At 56.1% G+C, this 16,735-nt stretch overlaps 2 protein-coding genes across 3 annotated transcripts; one reads left to right on the top strand and one right to left on the bottom strand.

The window, feature by feature from the left end:
- Positions 1 to 419: 419 nt before the first annotated feature.
- On the top strand, positions 420 to 2,721 carry Avpr2 (arginine vasopressin receptor 2). 2 transcript variants are annotated; one of them, XM_013035330.1, is made up of 4 exons: positions 420 to 497; positions 700 to 883; positions 1,099 to 1,983; positions 2,178 to 2,721. In XM_013035330.1, the coding sequence occupies exons 2-4, from the start codon at positions 859 to 861 to the stop codon at positions 2,327 to 2,329; spliced, it is 1,062 nt and encodes a 353-aa protein (XP_012890784.1). In that variant the 5' UTR covers positions 420 to 497; positions 700 to 858; the 3' UTR covers positions 2,330 to 2,721. The 2 variants fall into 2 exon arrangements, with proteins under 2 accessions (XP_012890784.1, XP_012890783.1); XM_013035329.1 differs by having other exon boundaries at positions 2,099 to 2,721.
- A 629-nt stretch (positions 2,722 to 3,350) lies between these two features.
- Arhgap4 (Rho GTPase activating protein 4) lies at positions 3,351 to 16,728 on the bottom strand. The gene is made up of 21 exons (XM_013035362.1): positions 16,567 to 16,728; positions 12,721 to 12,928; positions 12,476 to 12,638; positions 12,220 to 12,282; positions 11,752 to 11,955; positions 10,912 to 11,040; positions 10,590 to 10,811; positions 9,041 to 9,142; positions 8,234 to 8,425; positions 8,053 to 8,137; positions 7,839 to 7,860; positions 7,538 to 7,640; positions 6,676 to 6,736; positions 6,480 to 6,557; positions 6,240 to 6,374; positions 6,039 to 6,144; positions 5,704 to 5,937; positions 5,543 to 5,613; positions 5,276 to 5,462; positions 5,029 to 5,128; positions 3,351 to 3,683 (listed from the first exon to the last, which is right to left on the bottom strand). Exons 1-21 carry the CDS (start codon positions 16,631 to 16,633, stop codon positions 3,471 to 3,473), a joined length of 2,745 nt encoding a protein of 914 aa, XP_012890816.1. The 5' UTR covers positions 16,634 to 16,728; the 3' UTR covers positions 3,351 to 3,470.
- Between the last annotated feature and the right edge of the window lie 7 nt (positions 16,729 to 16,735).

Below are 16,735 nucleotides of genomic sequence, written 5' to 3'. Positions count from 1 at the left end.
AAAGAGGGTCTGGGAAAGGGGAAGTAAGGCTCTGTCATGAAAAAGCAGCGTGATCTGTGGCCAGGCTCGTCGGTCCACTGCCAGCCTCAGTGTCCACACTTAGCAGTTAAGGTCCAGCATAAAATGATCTCCCAAAGAACAGGCAGACCAGCACTAGAGGAAGGCGGGCTTTTTTGGGGTGGGGGACACAGGGTGCTGCTAGGCCCAGCTGGATACTAGCTGCCAGGGGCTCAGGGTGCTCAGGACTGGGGGTTAGCAGTCCAGGGGACAGATCAGGGAAGCCTGAGGGCAAGAAGGGAAATGGGAGGCCAGGAACCTACTTCCGGGTGGATGGTGCCGGGAGGCCAGGGGAGGTGAGTGGGGGAGGGGGAGGAAGTCCCCTCCTGTGCTGGTCACTCCCACAGGCTGGGTTGGGTTGGGTTGGGGCGGGGCACGCGATGGAGAGCAGATCTGACCGCTGGAGCCACCTTCTCGCTGCTGTCCAGGAGCCTAGCCAGGTAAAGGGCTGCGAAAGGGCTGGGGGAAGAGGGGGGAAGCACCCCTTACCCCCTCCTGGCTAGTCCCCAGCCTTCCAGCGAGGGTTTTCTTGAGGCCTCTGCCGTGGATGCTCATCCCCACACGTGTGGCGCGGGCTGCCCCAGGCGGGCGGTGCTGGGTTTTGTGTGTTTGTCCTACTGCCCCTCTGCTTCTTCCGCCCAGGACCTGGCACAGCTTGAATCCCATCCCGGGCACCTGCCACTGCCGCCCCTCTTGAAAGGGCTCACATCCGGTGGCACTGGGCAGCAGAGCTGGCCTCTGAAGTACAGGCTGAGATCGCATCTGTCTCCGGGCACCTAGGATACCTGCAGCTGCCCCACCATGCTGCTGGCATCCACCATTTCTGGTAAGACCCCAGCCACTGGGCTCCGGTCAGGAGGGGTCACCCTCTAGTTAGAATGAGGTGGGGGATAGTGGGAGGGCGTTGAGAGAGCCGAGGGGGGACGAGTGTGTGTCAGTTGGCCAGGCTGCCAGCTCTGGCACTGGGTAGGAATCCCCTTGGCTTGGCTACCCTGCACAGCACCCTCTCTAACTTAGTCCTTGTCCTCCACCTTTGCCCAGCTGTGCCTACGACCCTGTCTCCCCCTAGCCCTTCCAGCAACAGCAGCCAGGAGCAGCCACTGGATGCCCGGGACCCATTGCTAGCCCAGGCGGAACTGGCCCTGCTCTCCACAGTCTTTGTGGCAGTGGCCTTGGGCAATGGCTTGGTGTTGGGGGCCCTGGTACGGCGAGGCCGGCGCGGCCGCTGGGCACCCATGCATGTCTTCATCGGTCACTTGTGTCTAGCTGACCTGGCTGTGGCTCTGTTTCAAGTGCTGCCCCAGCTAGCCTGGGATGCCACCGACCGTTTCCAAGGCCCCGATGCCCTTTGCCGGGCCGTCAAGTACCTGCAGATGGTGGGCATGTACGCATCCTCCTACATGATCTTGGCGATGACGCTGGACCGCCACCGTGCCATATGCCGTCCCATGGTGGCCTACCGCCATGGTGGTGGGGCTCGCTGGAACCGGCCAGTGCTGGTGGCCTGGGCCTTCTCGCTCCTTCTCAGCCTGCCGCAGCTCTTCATCTTTGCCCAGCGTGATGTGGGCGATGGCAGTGGGGTCTTCGACTGCTGGGCCCGCTTTGCGGAGCCGTGGGGCCTTCGCGCCTACGTCACCTGGATAGCACTGATGGTGTTTGTGGCACCTGCCCTGGGCATCGCCGCCTGCCAGGTGCTCATCTTCAGGGAGATTCATGCCAGCTTGGTGCCAGGGCCATCCGAGAGGGCTGGGGGGCGCCGCAGAGGGCACCGGCCTGGAAGTCCTAGTGAGGGAGCTCGAGTGTCGGCAGCTATGGCCAAGACCGTGAGGATGACGCTGGTGATTGTGATTGTTTACGTGCTTTGCTGGGCGCCCTTCTTCCTCGTGCAGCTGTGGGCCGCGTGGGACCCAGAGGCACCTCGGGAAGGTGGGTGTGGAAGTGGGGGTACTCGGGATTGGCTCTCCCCCTCCCTACAGCAGCATGCCCACCCACGGGTGCTCAAGTCCCCAAATACCCACCTGGATCTTCCTCCCCCCCCCAGGGCCGCCCTTTGTGCTGCTCATGCTGCTGGCCAGCCTCAACAGCTGCACCAACCCCTGGATCTATGCTTCCTTCAGCAGCAGCGTCTCCTCAGAGCTGCGCAGTTTGCTGTGCTGTGCTCGGAGGCGCGCTCCACTCAGCCTGGGTCCCCAAGATGAGTCTTGTGCCACTGCCAGCTCCTCCCTGGCCAAGGATACTTCATCCTGAGCAACGGTGGGCTCCTTCCTTCTGAAGTCTCCTTGCACTTCAGCTGCTGGTCTGAGATGGGCTCTGGGGGCCACAGGGAGGAAGCTGCGCAGAGAACTGGCTGGAGTCTGGGGCCCTGTCATGGTTTTACTATGTGGCTCGGGGCAAAGCCCCCTCACCATCTCCCATGTCCCCTGGAGGACTGTAGGCTCTAGGACTGTAAGGGGCCCTTTGAGTCAGCTCCTTTGTGCCAAGAATGAGAGACTGAGACAGAGGGCCACCGGATCTGGGGGTGGCAGGTAACACAAGTGCATGTGCCTCCCCCCAGGCGAGAGAGAGGTCCAGAGAGCCAAAGAGGAAGGAGCAGGGCAGGGCCAAGGAACTTTTTAGTCTGTGCCTTGCTATACTCCCCCTCCCTCCCTCTCTCCCCCTCCCCCCTCTCTTTCTCTCTCCCTAATAAAAAGATGCAGTTCATTTGCCATGGGGTAAGGAGTCACTTTGGATGAGGGTACTGGTGGATGTGGGGAAGGGGAGCTGGCCTGAGGGCTTTGTAGACCTAGAAGGACTCCACCCAAGCAGGGCACTGATGGCTCATACCTATAATCCCAGCTACTCAGGAGACTGAGATCTGAGGACCACGGTTCAAAGCCAGCCCCGGCAGGAAAGACCATGAGACTTTTATCTCCAGTGAACCACCAGAAAACTGGAGGTGGCGCTGTGGCTCAAGTGGTAGAGTTATAGCCTTGAGTGAAAGAGCTGAGGGACAGCACCCAGGCCCAGAGTTCAAGCCCCATGACCAACCAAAACCAAAAACCTTATCCATGGATACATGCAATGACTCTGAAAGCCACACCACAGTGCACAAGTCTGTACCTAGGGTGCTGCAGGTCTCCATGTACCACAGCCCCTCTGATGCCAGCTTGGTGTTAGAGACCACCTGCAGAAGCTATTTCAGATGTCCAATCTGCTACCTTGGCATCTGGCCTCTAGCAACCCATGGACACTGGGATCTGGCCCTGTATCCTTTGCCCAGCTCTAAGACAAAAGCACTGGCTGGCATCAGGGAATCAATGCATAGATCTTTATGAGCCCTTACCCCTCACTCCATAACAAAGCTGCAAAGAAGCAAAGGGCCTGAGGAGGGGGGTGGGGCTGGCGGGCAGCTTCCTGGAGTGATTGTCAGTGCGTCAGTGCGGCTTGATGGCCAAGTCTGGGCCCTGGGGATGGGAAGTCGAAGGGGAACTTGGGACCCCAGATCCACGGGACAAGCCTTTGTTCTTGCCCAGGCAGCTTCGAGTCCCCGGGCTGGGGGAGGCAGTAGCTGCGGGCCTGAGGCCCTGGCGAGCAGTGGTCTTTCCCAAGAGCTCCTTAAACACCGAATCCATATTCTGGGCCACAGCCTGGAAAAGATTAGACAGGGACAGTTGAGGAAGGATTGCTCTTACTATCCCACTCCTCAAACCCTGTTGTCCTGCCAGACCATGCCGCTGCTCTGCTTGAACCTCCAGGCCACGCCCTACCCCTCCTGGTGTCTGCTGAGGCCCTCACATCTGTTCAGTCCTACTCTTTCCCTTAACATCACAGCCTCCGCCACAGCCACCTGAGGCCATCAGCTCTCTCCTGGGAGCCTGCCCTATGCCCGGCTCCCAGATGCCAGGCTGCAGCTCGTGCCCGTGCACCCACCTGTCCTGACGTGCTTAGCTTGGGAGCTGGGCACACCGGGAGCCCGTGCACACTCTCATACTCTCCTCTTTGGCTCAGCAAACCCAAGGCTTCCTTGTGCAGCCCATCAGAGCCACAATACCCAATGGAGAGTGGGCTGTTCGGGCTGTGCCGTTGCCAGGGAGGGCCTTGTCCCAACCCACTTTATTCCCTCAGCCAGTTCCCCTCATGCTTCTCTGTCATCTGTCCCTCCATCCTCCTTGGTGTGCCAAGCACCGGCCACGCCATTGCCTCTCCCCTAGGCTGGCTCTAAAATGCCAGCCTTGAAGCCTATACTCCAGCCTGTCAGCCACACCAACCTAGATAGTCTGGTCCCCCCTGTTCAAGAGTATGTGAGCTGGGTGCCAGTGGCTCACGCCTGTCATCCTAGCTACTCAAGAGGCTGAGATCGGGGCTGGGAAGTGGCTCAGTGGTAGAGCGCCTGCCTTGCATGCCTGAGGCCCTGGGTTCGATTCCTCAGCACCATATAAACAAAAAGAAAAAAGCTGGAAGTGGCGCTGTGGCTCAAGTGGTAGAGTGCTAGCCTTGAGCTGAAGAGCTGAGGGACAGCGCCCAGGCCCAGAGTTCAGGCCCCACGACCGGACCCCAAAAAAGAAAAAAAAAAAGAGGCTGAGATCTGAGGATCACGGTTCAAAGCCAGCCCAAGAAGGAAAGTCCATGAGACTCTTATCTCCAATTAACCAGGATAAGAGCAGGAAGTAGCACACTGGCTCAAGGGGTAGAGCGCCACACTTGAGCAGAAAAGCCAAATGAAAGTGGAAGGCCTCCAGTCTACAGCCAAGTAGCCGCCAAAGCATGTGTGAGTGTAATGCCCTGGCAAAGGTGTTGTGCAACTCTTTCCATGCCTCCGTGCCCTGCCCTTCCATCCCCACTCCCTCTCCTGCCCTTTCCTAGGCTCCTCTTTGGCTGCTTGGCTCGTGGGAAGTTTACTGCATAGAGTTCAAGGAGCACTGAGATGGAACTTCGCCTTGGGAAGCAGCCCCCGTGCCCCAACCTGCCACACAGCCTAGCCTGCAGTCTCACCTTGTCTACCTCCACATGCCGCTCCGGGGAGGTTGGGATCAAGCACTGCCATCTGTGCCCAGAGGGGCCAATGGCTTCAGGTGGCGTATCTAGCTCCAGCCTGCAAGGCACAGACAGGGAGCCTGGTAAGGGCCCCAAGTTGAGTTGCCCTTCCCGGGGGTGGCAAAAGAAAGAGACCCGCCTCAGTAGTTCCCCCATGCTTCCTGTTGAAGTCTGGCTGCCTAGGACAGGATGGCAGCTCACTCACCCCTCGGGCAGTGTGATGTACTTGTGGGGAATGAGGCCCCGCACGCCAGCATGCTCCCCCCGCCACCAGTCACTCGATGCCCGCGCGTGCAGCCGCAGAATGTCGCCTCGCTGGAATGTCAGCTCCTGGGCTGTGCGGCCCGTGTAGGCAAAGCAGGCCACAGCCTCTATGACACCCCTTTCTGGGTCTGCGGAGAAGGGAGGGGCCAATTGGTGATGCAGTGTGCACCAGATGACACAGGGTAAGGTCTCCCATGACCCTCCTCACCATCCTCCTGAGTTGTGGTCCCAACTTCCAGCTCTGGCTCATTCTCCCCAAGGCTCTCCAGATGTGTGTCCCTGATGTTCAGAGAAGGCAGGTGAGCGGGGCTGACCTGCAGTGGAACCCCCACCCCCATCCCCCACCAGGCAGCACCAAGTGTCTGGTACCCCAGGCAGGCAGCAGAAGGTGGTGCCATGCACTTCTCATAGACGGGGCCTGGCAGAGCAGCCAAGGATGGAAACACCTGTGCAGGCTGCAAGATGAGCGTCTGCACCAGCTGGTTCACCCGGCCCTGCAAGGCCACAGGGTCCTGCCCAGGGGGCACAGGCAGAAGCGTCGGCCCGAAGCACACAGCCAGGTTGTAGGGGTCCATCATGTTCTCATCGCTGTACTGTGCCAAGCTGGGAGGGAAGTGGACGGGGGGGGGGGTCACACGCAAGGGGCTTCAGCACTGCTATCCCTTTCTCCCCCTCTGCCAGCTCACTCCCCCCCAAACACTCACTGATTGAGGAAGGTGAAAAGGTAGCGCAGGACCACCAGCACCGCTCCTGGCAGCTGAGCCAACAGCCGGCTCACAGGCTCAACCCGCGCCATCATGGCCTCCAGCTCTGTGGCCAGCAGTCCCAAAAGACAGCACAATGAGGGGCGAAGCCCTGGCTCTTCAGCCCAACCCAACCAGCCCAGCCTGAGGCCCTGGCTTCACCTGCAGAGGCCAGAAGCTCATTGAAAAGGTGTGCTGGGAAGAGTGGGGGCTCCAGGCTCCGGAAGTAGAGCTTGAGCACTCCAGCCACTGAGTCCAGGTCATGGGCAGTACACCCTTCCACCAGAGGGTCCTCCCCTGTGCGCAAGCCAAGTGGGCAACACGCTGGATGAGGAGGCAGACTGTGGCTGCCGAGTCCCCACTGCCCCCCTCCACACACACACACACTGGGCACATCCCTACCTCTCTCAAAGGCATCTCGGATCTCAGAGATCCGGGGCTGGGCACCTGAAACCCGGAAGATGCCTTCGTGCTGCAGGCCTGTGGAAGATAAGAAGCTGGAGGGCAGAGTCCCCTCCCTTCCTAGACTGGCCCCCTATACCAGTTGCCTGGTACCAGGCAGGTGCCAGGGTGGCAGGAGGCGCTGGGCTGTGCTTACCATTGAGGTTAATGAAGCGGATACAGCTCTCCACCACCAGAGGTACAGTTTGGCCTGAGCTCTGGGGAACAGACAAGCCGGGGCTTACGTCACTCAGAGACAGTCTAGCTCACCCTGTTCTTCCATTGTTTTTCTCTTAACAGTGTCTAAGTGGCTTGATATTGCTGGTGCTATTTTAGGAAGTGTTTTACATTTTATTTACAAATTGTTGCTGGAATGTAAAAGCATAATCAAAATTCGGCTGTTGGTTGACCTTGAATCAAGTAGCACTGCAAAACTCAAATTGTTCATTAAGTAGACAGATTCTTTTCAATATTCTATTGAATACAAAATTACCAACGACAATGTTATTTCTTTGTGTGCGGGAGGGGCCACACTCCCTGAGCATTTTTGCTGAAGGCTAGCACCCCACCACTTAATCAACAAAACTACCTTCGCCTTTTTTCGGTGCTTGCTTGGAGATAAGAGCCTCACAGACTTTCATGCATGGGCTGGCTTTAAGCTATGATCCTCAGATCTCAGCCTCCTGAGTAGCTAGGATGACGGGCGTGAGCCACTGATGCCTAGCTCTTTTTTTTCTTTGCCAGTCCTGGGACTTGAACTCAGGGCCTGGGCACTGCCCCTGAGTCTTCTTTTGCTCAAGGCTAGCACTCTACCACTTGAGCCACAGTGCCACTTCCGACTTTTTCTATGTATGTGGTACTAAGGAATTGAACTCATCAGGGCTTCATGCATGCTAGGTGAACACTGGATCACTAGGCCACATTCCCAGCCCTGGTTTTCTGTGTTTCTTAACAACACTTTTATATCAGTACCACAGCTGTAATCCAGAGCTGACCAGAGAGTAGGATAAAGCAAGTACCTGAATAAACTTCTCCATATCTCCTCCAAAGAGTCTCTGGTTATATTGGGAGCTAGGACGGGGCTGGCGGCTCTTCTGGAATCGTCTCTTCGTGTACTGAGTCCTGCAGTGATGGGAACTGGGTCTGAGAAGAGCAGGCATGAAATCGGATGCCCCACCCTCAGTGCAAGCAGACAGGGCCCTGGACCCCCCAAGTCCTCCTAGAATCCACTGGGCAAAATGGGAAGTTGAGGCCCCAGCAGGCTGGACAGCAGGGCTGGGTACCAAGGAGAGGGAGACAGAGGATCTCTGAATGACTCACCATGACAGCTCCTCCTTGTCACCTAGAGAAGAGAAAACATGCCAGGGGGTCTACAAAGAACCCCAGAGAGAGGTGTGGCCCAAAGGCTCAGGGCCAGGTAGGAGAGAGGCCAGGGCTCTTGTTGGATTGGTTAGTTGCTCACTGGCAGAGGAAGGCAGATAAAATTCCAGGCCCCAGGAGGGGAAGGAAGGGGCGGGCATGGGCCAGGACTCACCGCGTTGTATAGCCTCCTGAAGCTTCTCATGCTTGGCCTGTAGCTTGGCAAGGATACTCCGGCCGCTCACATACTCCTGAAGCTTCTAGAAGGCCAAAATAAGAGCCTCGAGTTTTAGGTCTGGCCAGGCAAGATGTGCCCCTCCTGCCCTGTGGGCTCTCCTCCACCTGCCCGGTCCCACCGTAATGTAGAAGGTCTCTGTTTCCTGCTGCTGGCCCCGTCTCCGGCCTGCCTGTTTTGTGCCAGGGTCTGAGCTAGTAGACTTGAGGGATTCCGTAGAAGGACTGGCCTGGAAGGAGTCTAGGGCATCCCCTTCATCTGATGCCATCAACTCCAGTAGCGCCTGCAGAGTTGCCTTCAATGTCTTGTTTACCTGATGGAACGGCACCAGGACGGTAAGAAATGAGAGACAGCCGAACACTGATGGCTCACACCCAATCATCCTAGCTACTCAGGAGGCTGAGATATGAGGATTGAGTTTTGTTTTCTTTTTCTGTTTTCGTCAGTCCCGGGTCTTGAACTCAGGGCCTAGACATGGTCCTTGAGCTTTTTCTGCTCAAGGTTAGTGCTCTACTACTTGAACCACAGCTCCATTTTCTGGTGGTGAAGTGGAGATAAGAGTCTCATAGACTTTCCTGCCCAGACTGGCTTTGAACCACAGTCCTGAGATCTCAGCCTCCTGAATAGGATTTCAGGTGTGAGTCAGTGGCCAGCAGGAAAGTCTATGAGACTCCAATTAACTAGCAAAAAGCCAGAAATGGAGCTGTGGCTCAAGTGGTAGAGTACCAGCCTTGAGCAAAATAGCTAAGGGAGAGCATTCAGACCCTGAGTTCAAGCCCCGATACTAGTACCAATAATAATAGTAATAATGATAAAAGGCCTGGGAGTCAATGTGGGAAACAGAAAGTCTAAATCAGGAAGGCAGTGTTAGGACAACCAAACCCAAGACAGGGTCTCATGTTCCCACCCCAAGCCCAGCCATTCATACCTCCTCTGTCTCGATGGTCTGTCGGTCCAGACGACTCTGGATGTTTTGGGCTCTGGGCAGAATCTCCTCACGCAGCTCCAGCTCCACCCGAATTTCAGCCACCTGCAGAGGGCAGTAGAGGGGCTGAAGGCGGGGCCTACCACAGCAATGAGGGTGGGCCTGAGGAACAAAGCACACTTCTGCTGCCTGGTGGCTGACTCTGGGACTACTGCGCCTTGACACATTGAAGACTGGATCAGCAGCTCCCCAAGAGCCATGAATCCCTCTGCTCACACCAACTCTTGTCCATAAATGTCCATGACAGTGATACTCATAAAAGTCCAAAGGTAGACTGGCATCAGCGGCTCAGGCCTGTAATCCTAGCTACTCAGGAGGCTGAGGATGGCAGCTTGAAGCCAGTCCGGAAAGAAAGTCTATGAAAATCTCTGATTAATTACTCAGAAAAAGCCAGAAGCTGTGGCTCAAGGGGTAGAGCGCTAGCCTTGAGCAAAAAGCTCAGGGACAATGCTCAGGTTGAGTTCAAGCCCCAGGACTGGCATCAAAAAAAGAAGAGGGCTGGGAATGTGACTTAGTGGTACAGTGCTTGCTTTGCATGCATGAAGCCCTGGGCTCAATTCCTCAGTATCACATTAACAGAAAAAGCTGGAAGTGGCACTGTGGCTCAAGTGGTAGAGTGCTAGCCTTGAGCAAAAGAAGCTCAGGGACAGTGCCCAGACCCTGAGGTTCAAGCCCCAGGACTGGCAAAAAATAAATATTTTTTAAAAAGTCTAAAGCCAGGCGCCGGTGGCTCATGCCTGTAATCCTAGCCACTCAGGAGGCTGAGATCTGAGGGTTGTGGTTCAAAGCTAACCTGGGCAGGAAAGCCCATGAGACTCTTATCTTCAATAAACCACTCAGAAAACCAGAAGTGGTGTTGTGGCTCAAGTGGTAGAGTGCTAGCCTTGAGCTGAAGAGCTGAGGGACAGAGTTCAAGCCCCACTACTGACAAAAAAAAAGAAAAAAGAAAAAAAGTCCAAAGGTGGAAACAATCCAAGAAATTAATGAAAAAAAATGTAGTCCACCCATGAAATAGAGTCCCTCAGGAAAGGGAATGAAATACTAATCTATGCTCCAACAGCGAAACACCTAAAAAAGATCATGCTGGGCAGGACACAAAAGGATACTTAGCACATTCCTATAACCCTAGCTACTCAGAAGGGAAAGCTCTGAGGATCATGGTTTGGAGCCAGCCTGGGCAGAAAAGTCCATGAGACTCTTCTCTCCAATTAACTAGCAAAAGGCTGGAAGTGGAGCCACGGCTTAAGTGGTAGAATGCCAGCCATGAGTCAAAAAGCTGAACAAGAGCACCAGGTCCTCTCTAAGTCAGCTCCGGCTAACAGCAGTGAGAATGGTCTGCATTTGCCTTGGGCTACGGGATGAAGAGCTGGGAAGTAGGGACTGGCTACAACCAGGAGCTTTTCTTCCTTGACAAAGTGTGGCTCATTTGACTGGCCAGCACTGGAATGAAGACCTTTGTCACCACTCTTGGGGCATGCAGTGTGACCCTTACCTCATCGCCCTCGTGAGGATGATAATCAAAACGCAGTGGGGGGCAGAAGGCCATAGCATGCACCTCCAGCACTTTGGCCTTGTCCCCTGGAGGGTCCAAGGCCTCCAGAGCCTCTTCCAGGCTGCCCAGGCCCTGCAGCTGGGAGGTGTGGGCGCGGCTCTTGGTGGCTGTGTAGCTTCGGAGGGCCTGCCCCAGGGCCAAGTGGAAGCCTGTATCACAGCACTGGAGAGAAGCGAGCATATACTCAGGGAAGGCTGGAGCTGCAGCCTCTGAGCTACAGGGCGTGGAGTCCCCCCCCCCCACAGACACACAGAGGACTCACATCTAGGAGGTCCAAGACATCATGCAAGTAGTAGTTGCTGACAGCCGCATTGACACTGGCCAGACTGAGCAGGTATTCATTCCGTGCCTTGGTACACTTGACCTTGTGCTCTAAGAATTTGGCTTGACGCTGTTCAGGAAAATAAGGCACACTGGGGTCTCCCACTTGGCAGACTGTCCCCATCTTTGATTATACACCTAGTGTCCCATAGAACCCTCAAACTCAATGTGGACCCAGGCAGGGTGCCTCATGCCTGTAATCCTAGCTACTCAGGAGGCTGAGATCTGAGGATCACGGTCCAAGGCAGCCAGCCCAGGCAGGAACGTCCATGTGACTCTTGTCTTCAATACACCACTCAGAAAACCAGAAGTGGCACTGTGGCTCAAGTGCTAGAGCACTCCCCTTGAGCTGAAGAGCTGAGGGACAGTGCTCAGGCCCAGAGTTCAAGCCCCATGACCGACAAAAAAAAAAAAAAAGGGTGCGTCGGAGGTCTTAGAAGGGCTGGAAAATCCCTCTCCATCCTTGATATTTCTCACCCTCCTCGTCTGTCTTTGGGGCTACCCCCCAAATGAGTGCTGTTTTTCCTCGCAGGTCACCTAATCCCTCATCCCGAGTTTGTGCCCTCTGCCCTGCAAAACCTCAGGAGGTAGCTGGGAGCAAAACCCCTCAGGCTTAGCAGTCCCTAAGCTCTGGCCCCGAGGGGCTGTGGAAGGCCACGTGGGATGTAGGGCGAGCTGCGCCGGGCTGCCCTAACCTCAGAGTCGCTCAAGGGCTTGCAGGGCAAAGGCCAGGAGCCTTTGGACATGGAGGAAAAGATGGCCCATAGCCTTCCAGGCCTACCTTTTCTACTAGCCGTCCTCCCTTTTTGAGGGAGCTCTTGCGGAGGGGCCCCGCCTCCGAGCCGGTGGTGCTGGTGACGGCAGCATTGGCACTGGTGGGCAAGGCGCTCCGGCCTGTTCGCTTCTCCTCCTGCCGCTCTGCTTCCCGGAGCTTGGCTTCGGCGTTCACGCTCTCAGTGTGGTACACCTGGTATGTCTTCTTGGTCTGCAGAGGACCAAGGTAAGGCAGCTCTGTTGAAGGCCACAGCCAGCCGCTTCCTCCTCCTCCTGGCAGCCTGCCTGGGACTCCAACCTGAAACTTGGGCTATCCACAGCAGCCCTGGCCCCAGTTTTCCCGCAGTCCCCCACACCCATGTCACCCTAGGCACTTGTTTCTCCCTGAGCCCAGCCTGGGGTTGTTCTTGCCCTCCCTCTGATTGGTATTTTTCCCTGGGCCACTGGGATTGGGCCCTGCCCCATCCTTCCTCACCGTCTGGAGCTCTGAGACCACCTCCAGGAGCTCATCCTGCAGCTGCTGCACCAGGTCCTTACTCTAGAGGCCAAGGAGATGGTGTGAGCACGGTACTACCCAGCATTAGTACCTGCCACCATCCTGGGATGACCCTCCCCATCTTCGCTCTGCACCATGGGCCACACAGGTCCCCAGCTAGCCTCCCATGCCTCCCAGCCACAGTGCGCCTAGGTAGAGGCCCTACACCTGGCATGGCCCTGGACCTGAGCCCTACCTTCTTGACAATGCGCCCCACATCCTCGGCAATGTGACCCAAGCGCTGGACCAGGGGCCCGGCCAGCACCTCGCTGAGGGCCGCACTCTCCCGGCTCTGCTGCCGTGTCTGCTCCAGCAGCACAGTCCAGCAATGTAGGGGCGACAGGAGGGATGGTTCCTTCCTGGGGACAGAGGGCCACTCAGAACAGGTTGTCTACAAGCCTCAGGGCCTGGCCCCAGCCCTGCTGCCAGTATGGTACCCACCGGAAGCTCTGCTGCTCTCGACTGCTGCCCCCCAGGCGGCCTCCCCGGCTCGCAAAACGCTCAGCCAGCTTTTCCAGGCCCCGGGAATATTCGAGCTCCACCTCGGCTCGGCGCCGCATGAACTCTGCCAGCTCCTGCAGCAGCTCACGACGCAGCTCCCCCTGGAGCTCCAGACAGCGCAGCTGCTCGCCCAGCTGCCAGCGCATCTCTGCAAGGGGATCAGACGCACAGGACCGCGGCTCAGGCCTGGCTGGCACGCACTGCCCACACAGCTGGGCCACAGAGGCAGAGACACAGACACACGGCCATCTGTATGTCCTAATCTGTGTGTGTGTGTGTGTGTGTGTGTGTGTGTATGCCAATCCTGGGGCTTGAGCTCTGCCTCTGGGCACTGTCATTGAGCTTTTGTGCTCAAGGCTGGGGCTCTAACACTTGAGCAACAGCTCCACTTCAGCTTTTTGGTGGTTAATTGGAGGAAAGAGTCTTACAACACTTTCCTGCCTGGGCTAGCTTCCAACTGGGATCCTCAGGTCTCAGCCTCCTGAGTATCTAGGGTTACAGGTGTGAGCAACTGGCACCTGGCTGTTCTGATTTTTTGGGGGGACAGAGGGGCTGAGCCCTTGCATGACTAAGGGTAGAGTATAGCAGCTCTGGGAAGGTTGAAGTTGCTCCCAGAGGCAGGACACAGGACTACCTCAGCCCATGCCGCCCCATTGCCAGTTGGGTGCCTTCTCTCCTTAGTTCCTGGAAAAGCCCAACTTGCTTCCCCTGCTATTTCCTTTTGCTTAGATACACAGGACCCCTGCACACATGTGTGGGACTGCTCAGGGATGAGGCAGTTTCCACCCCAATCACCCACCCGTGGCTTTTCCTCCCCCCACCCAGCGGAGAGCCACACCCAGGGCCCGACGATGCCCCCCCTTTTGACACCTTATCAGTAACTTGATTTGGCAATGCTGCTTCCCACATTCAGACTTAAAGTAGAAAGCTGCAGGTCCAGCAAGCAGAAGCAACTTGCTGAAAACGTTGTGCCTCCCCACCCCATGTCCAGGTGGGCACAGGGGCTCTGGGGAAATAAGAGCATTCACTTCAACTTGAGTTCTTCATTGAGTATAATGTCAACTTCGCACCCTTCTAGAGCTGGGATTGGAAGGGGGGCAGAGAACAAAGGAGCAGACACACACCAGAATGTCCAGGAGCAATGAGTGCCAAGAAAGTGAATCAACAAAATCAATGCCATCGTGGATGCAGAGGGGGAGGGATGCATGGGGGGAGGGCCAGGTAGACAGCCCAGGCTCCCCTACCCCATGCAGGGCTGAGCTATATAGACCTGCTTCATTTCCATAGCCCTCTAGCTGCCATAGAAAATCAAAGAGGGCAGCTGTCACCCTCCTTCAGGTATGTGTGGAGGGGGGGAAGGCAGGGGTTAAGACCACAGACCCACCCTGAGGGGCAGGACCTGGAGGGGCTGTTTACAACAACTCCATTGTGAGCTGGTGGCCTATAATCCCAGATACTCAGGAGGCTGAGATCTGAGGATCATGGTTCAAAGCCATCTGGGCCGGACAGTCCATGAGGTGCTTCTCTCCAATTAACAAGCAAGAAGTTGGAAGTAGAGTTGTGGCTTAAGTGGTAGAGGACCAGCCAAAAAAGGTAGGAGACAGTGTCCAGGCCCTGAATTTAAGCCCTAGTACTGGTGCGCACGCGTGCACGCACACACGCACACACACACACAATTTCACGTGGGTACCAGTAGCTCATTCCTGTAATCCTAGCTACTCAAAAGGCTGAGTTTGATAGCCTGGGCAGAAAAAAAAATAGAACCCAACACTTTCATCTCCAATTAACCAGCAAAAAAGCAGGAGTATGGCTCAAGTAATGTTAACCTTGAGCAAAAATACTAAGCAAGAGAACAAGATCCTGAGTTCAAGTCCCAACAGCAGCACAAGAAAAAGAATGGAAAGAAGGAAAGAAAGAAGGAAGATATTTCATTCCAAGCAAGGTCTTAAGATTACCTGGGTGGCTTCTCCTTCCCTGTGGCACTTGCCTTCCCCTCCAAGAGGCATTGTATTCCCTGAGGACTTATTACACCTGAACCCTGCTGAATGGAGCAGGAGACCACACCATTGTATTGATTCTTCACTGCCAGGAGCAAAAGCTCCGTCAGCATCTGGATATGTGCACTGGCGGGCTGAAGCCAACTGCATTTCAGGTCCATGATAGCAAGTGTCCAGTGCCTAGCCCCCAGCCTCTAGATGTCAGTCAGGCCAGAGAACGGTGTCCCAACCCTTCCCCCTCCACAGCTAGGTCTGCCTCATTCTACCCTTTTTGCTTCCCAGTGGTTACCTGGACAGAATTATGGGATGGCTTGTTTACCATTTGTCTCTCCCACCAGACCTGTGACCCATGTGAGGGCAGGGACCTGTTCTCTGTTACAGAGCCATGAATTCCCAGTCTGAGACAAAACAGATGCAGGTTGGGAAAATAAAAATCTGCCAGAAGGGATTCCTTTATGTTTGAATTGCAAAGCTGGGCCTCAGGCCCACCCGTGCATCCGTTGAGCAAGGCATGGACTTCTGCTGACAGAGAAGAAAAGATGGCCTCCCAAACTGTCCCCATGCTGATCTTGCAGAATTGAGGGAGTCAAGACAGTGCCCTTGGTTTCCTAGCATGGTTGAAAGGTCTCCTTGGGAAGCGAGATGGAAAACAGAGGCTACAAATGGTTGGAGGTGCAGGGTGCAGCAAGGGAGGTCCTAAAGACATCTTGCTCAAAGCTGCTCTGTTCAGTGTGAATTAATTGCCCACATTTGCTGACTGGAGAGTTTTCAAAGTTCTCCAGCCCACTGCATTTTGAGGAAGTAGGATGGGATCGCTGCCTCCATGTGAGAAATGATAAGGGCTAGACTTGCGGTGCCGGCGCCCTCTGCAGTTACTCCAGGCTGGCTCCGGACACCAGGCAATGTGTTCTGGACAGGGCACAGTGGGATAAATTGTTGCTCTGACTCATTGTATCAGGTTATGCATCTAAGAGTTGGAAAATACCTGGAGTGTCCTTTTGCATAAGCTCCTTGCAGCTGTTGTGCTGTGTGACCTGGGTAAGTCACTGTGGGACTCTGAGCTTGTTTACACAACAGGTAAAATGGAGCAACTGAGAGGAATACGGAGTCAGAAGCATGCAAGCAATAGAAAACTCTGAGCCCTTAGATGCTCCCTTCTTTCTTTTGTAGAAGTCATAAAAGAAGTGGACAGCAAAGAATTTGTAAAGCTCATCTGCATGTGATTTGCGCTGGAATGCTTATCAGAACCCACAGGGATAGAACTGCAGAAGGAAGCCAGCTCGGTGAAATCGCTTGAGGCAAGATTCCTTCCTGCAGCCTGACCAGGGCCAGCGCCCTCCCCAGCAGGCCACCTCAGTGCCAAGAAGCAGCGAAGGGGCCAAGCGCTCGGGGACTCCAGTGGTGTTAGGCTGAAGTGGCCACCAACCCTAGCATCCTCATCCCTCCCTTCCCCCAGCCCACCTTCCAGCAAAATCCAAGGAGCCCACTACCGTCCAGCCAGCATGCCACCTTCTCAGTCCAGCCCTCCTCGGGCCACCAGGGTGTTGTGTGCTCCCCGGGTGAGGAGCAGACCCAAGCAGAGCAGAGAACCCAAAGGAAGGGCGAAAGGCCAGGGACTTGCAAGCGGATGAGGCCAAAGGAGCACCAAGAAACATGAGGTTTGACTCCTCCACCCCCCCCACCCCGTCCAGGTTGCTGGGGACCTGCGGGGGACCGCTGGTTGTGGGGAACCCACCACCTTCGAGGTCTCCACCGGAGACCAGGCCAGGAGTGCCTGACCCCCTCTCACCTTTGACTTGTGTCTCATACTCCGCCTGCAGCCCCCGCTCCCGCCGCAGCTTCCCATGCGCCGCCATGGCGGCCACACGGCCGCGCCGTCGAGCTCGGATTCTCCCACGCGGGCGGCGGCGAGAGGCCAGAAGCTGGGACCCGAGGCCTCAGCCAGCCAGCACCGTGCG

This window comes from Dipodomys ordii, unplaced genomic scaffold (genome assembly GCF_000151885.1).
Source record: "Dipodomys ordii isolate 6190 unplaced genomic scaffold, Dord_2.0 Scaffold209, whole genome shotgun sequence".
Classification (NCBI taxonomy): Eukaryota; Metazoa; Chordata; class Mammalia; order Rodentia; family Heteromyidae; genus Dipodomys; species Dipodomys ordii.
This window is presented reverse-complemented; position numbering and strand designations above follow the sequence as displayed.

What these genes read in the sequence shown, in the direction of transcription:
- Arhgap4 (XM_013035362.1), bottom strand. Translation starts at nt 16,633, where the DNA reads ATGGCGGCGCATGGGAAGCTGCGGCGGGAGCGGGGGCTGCAGGCGGAG. An exon ending in CAGAGACCTTCTACATTACG is followed by an intron (nt 8,138 to 8,233) that starts GTGGGACCGGGC and finishes TTGGCCTTCTAG; the next exon opens with AAGCTTCAGGAGTATGTGAG. An exon ending in GACCACAACTCAGGAGGATG is followed by an intron (nt 5,463 to 5,542) that starts GTGAGGAGGGTC and finishes CCTTCTCCGCAG; the next exon opens with ACCCAGAAAGGGGTGTCATA.
- Avpr2 (XM_013035329.1), top strand. Translation starts at nt 859, where the DNA reads ATGCTGCTGGCATCCACCATTTCTG. An exon ending in GCTGGCATCCACCATTTCTG is followed by an intron (nt 884 to 1,098) that starts GTAAGACCCCAG and finishes ACCTTTGCCCAG; the next exon opens with CTGTGCCTACGACCCTGTCT. An exon ending in CCCAGAGGCACCTCGGGAAG is followed by an intron (nt 1,984 to 2,098) that starts GTGGGTGTGGAA and finishes TCCCCCCCCCAG; the next exon opens with GGCCGCCCTTTGTGCTGCTC.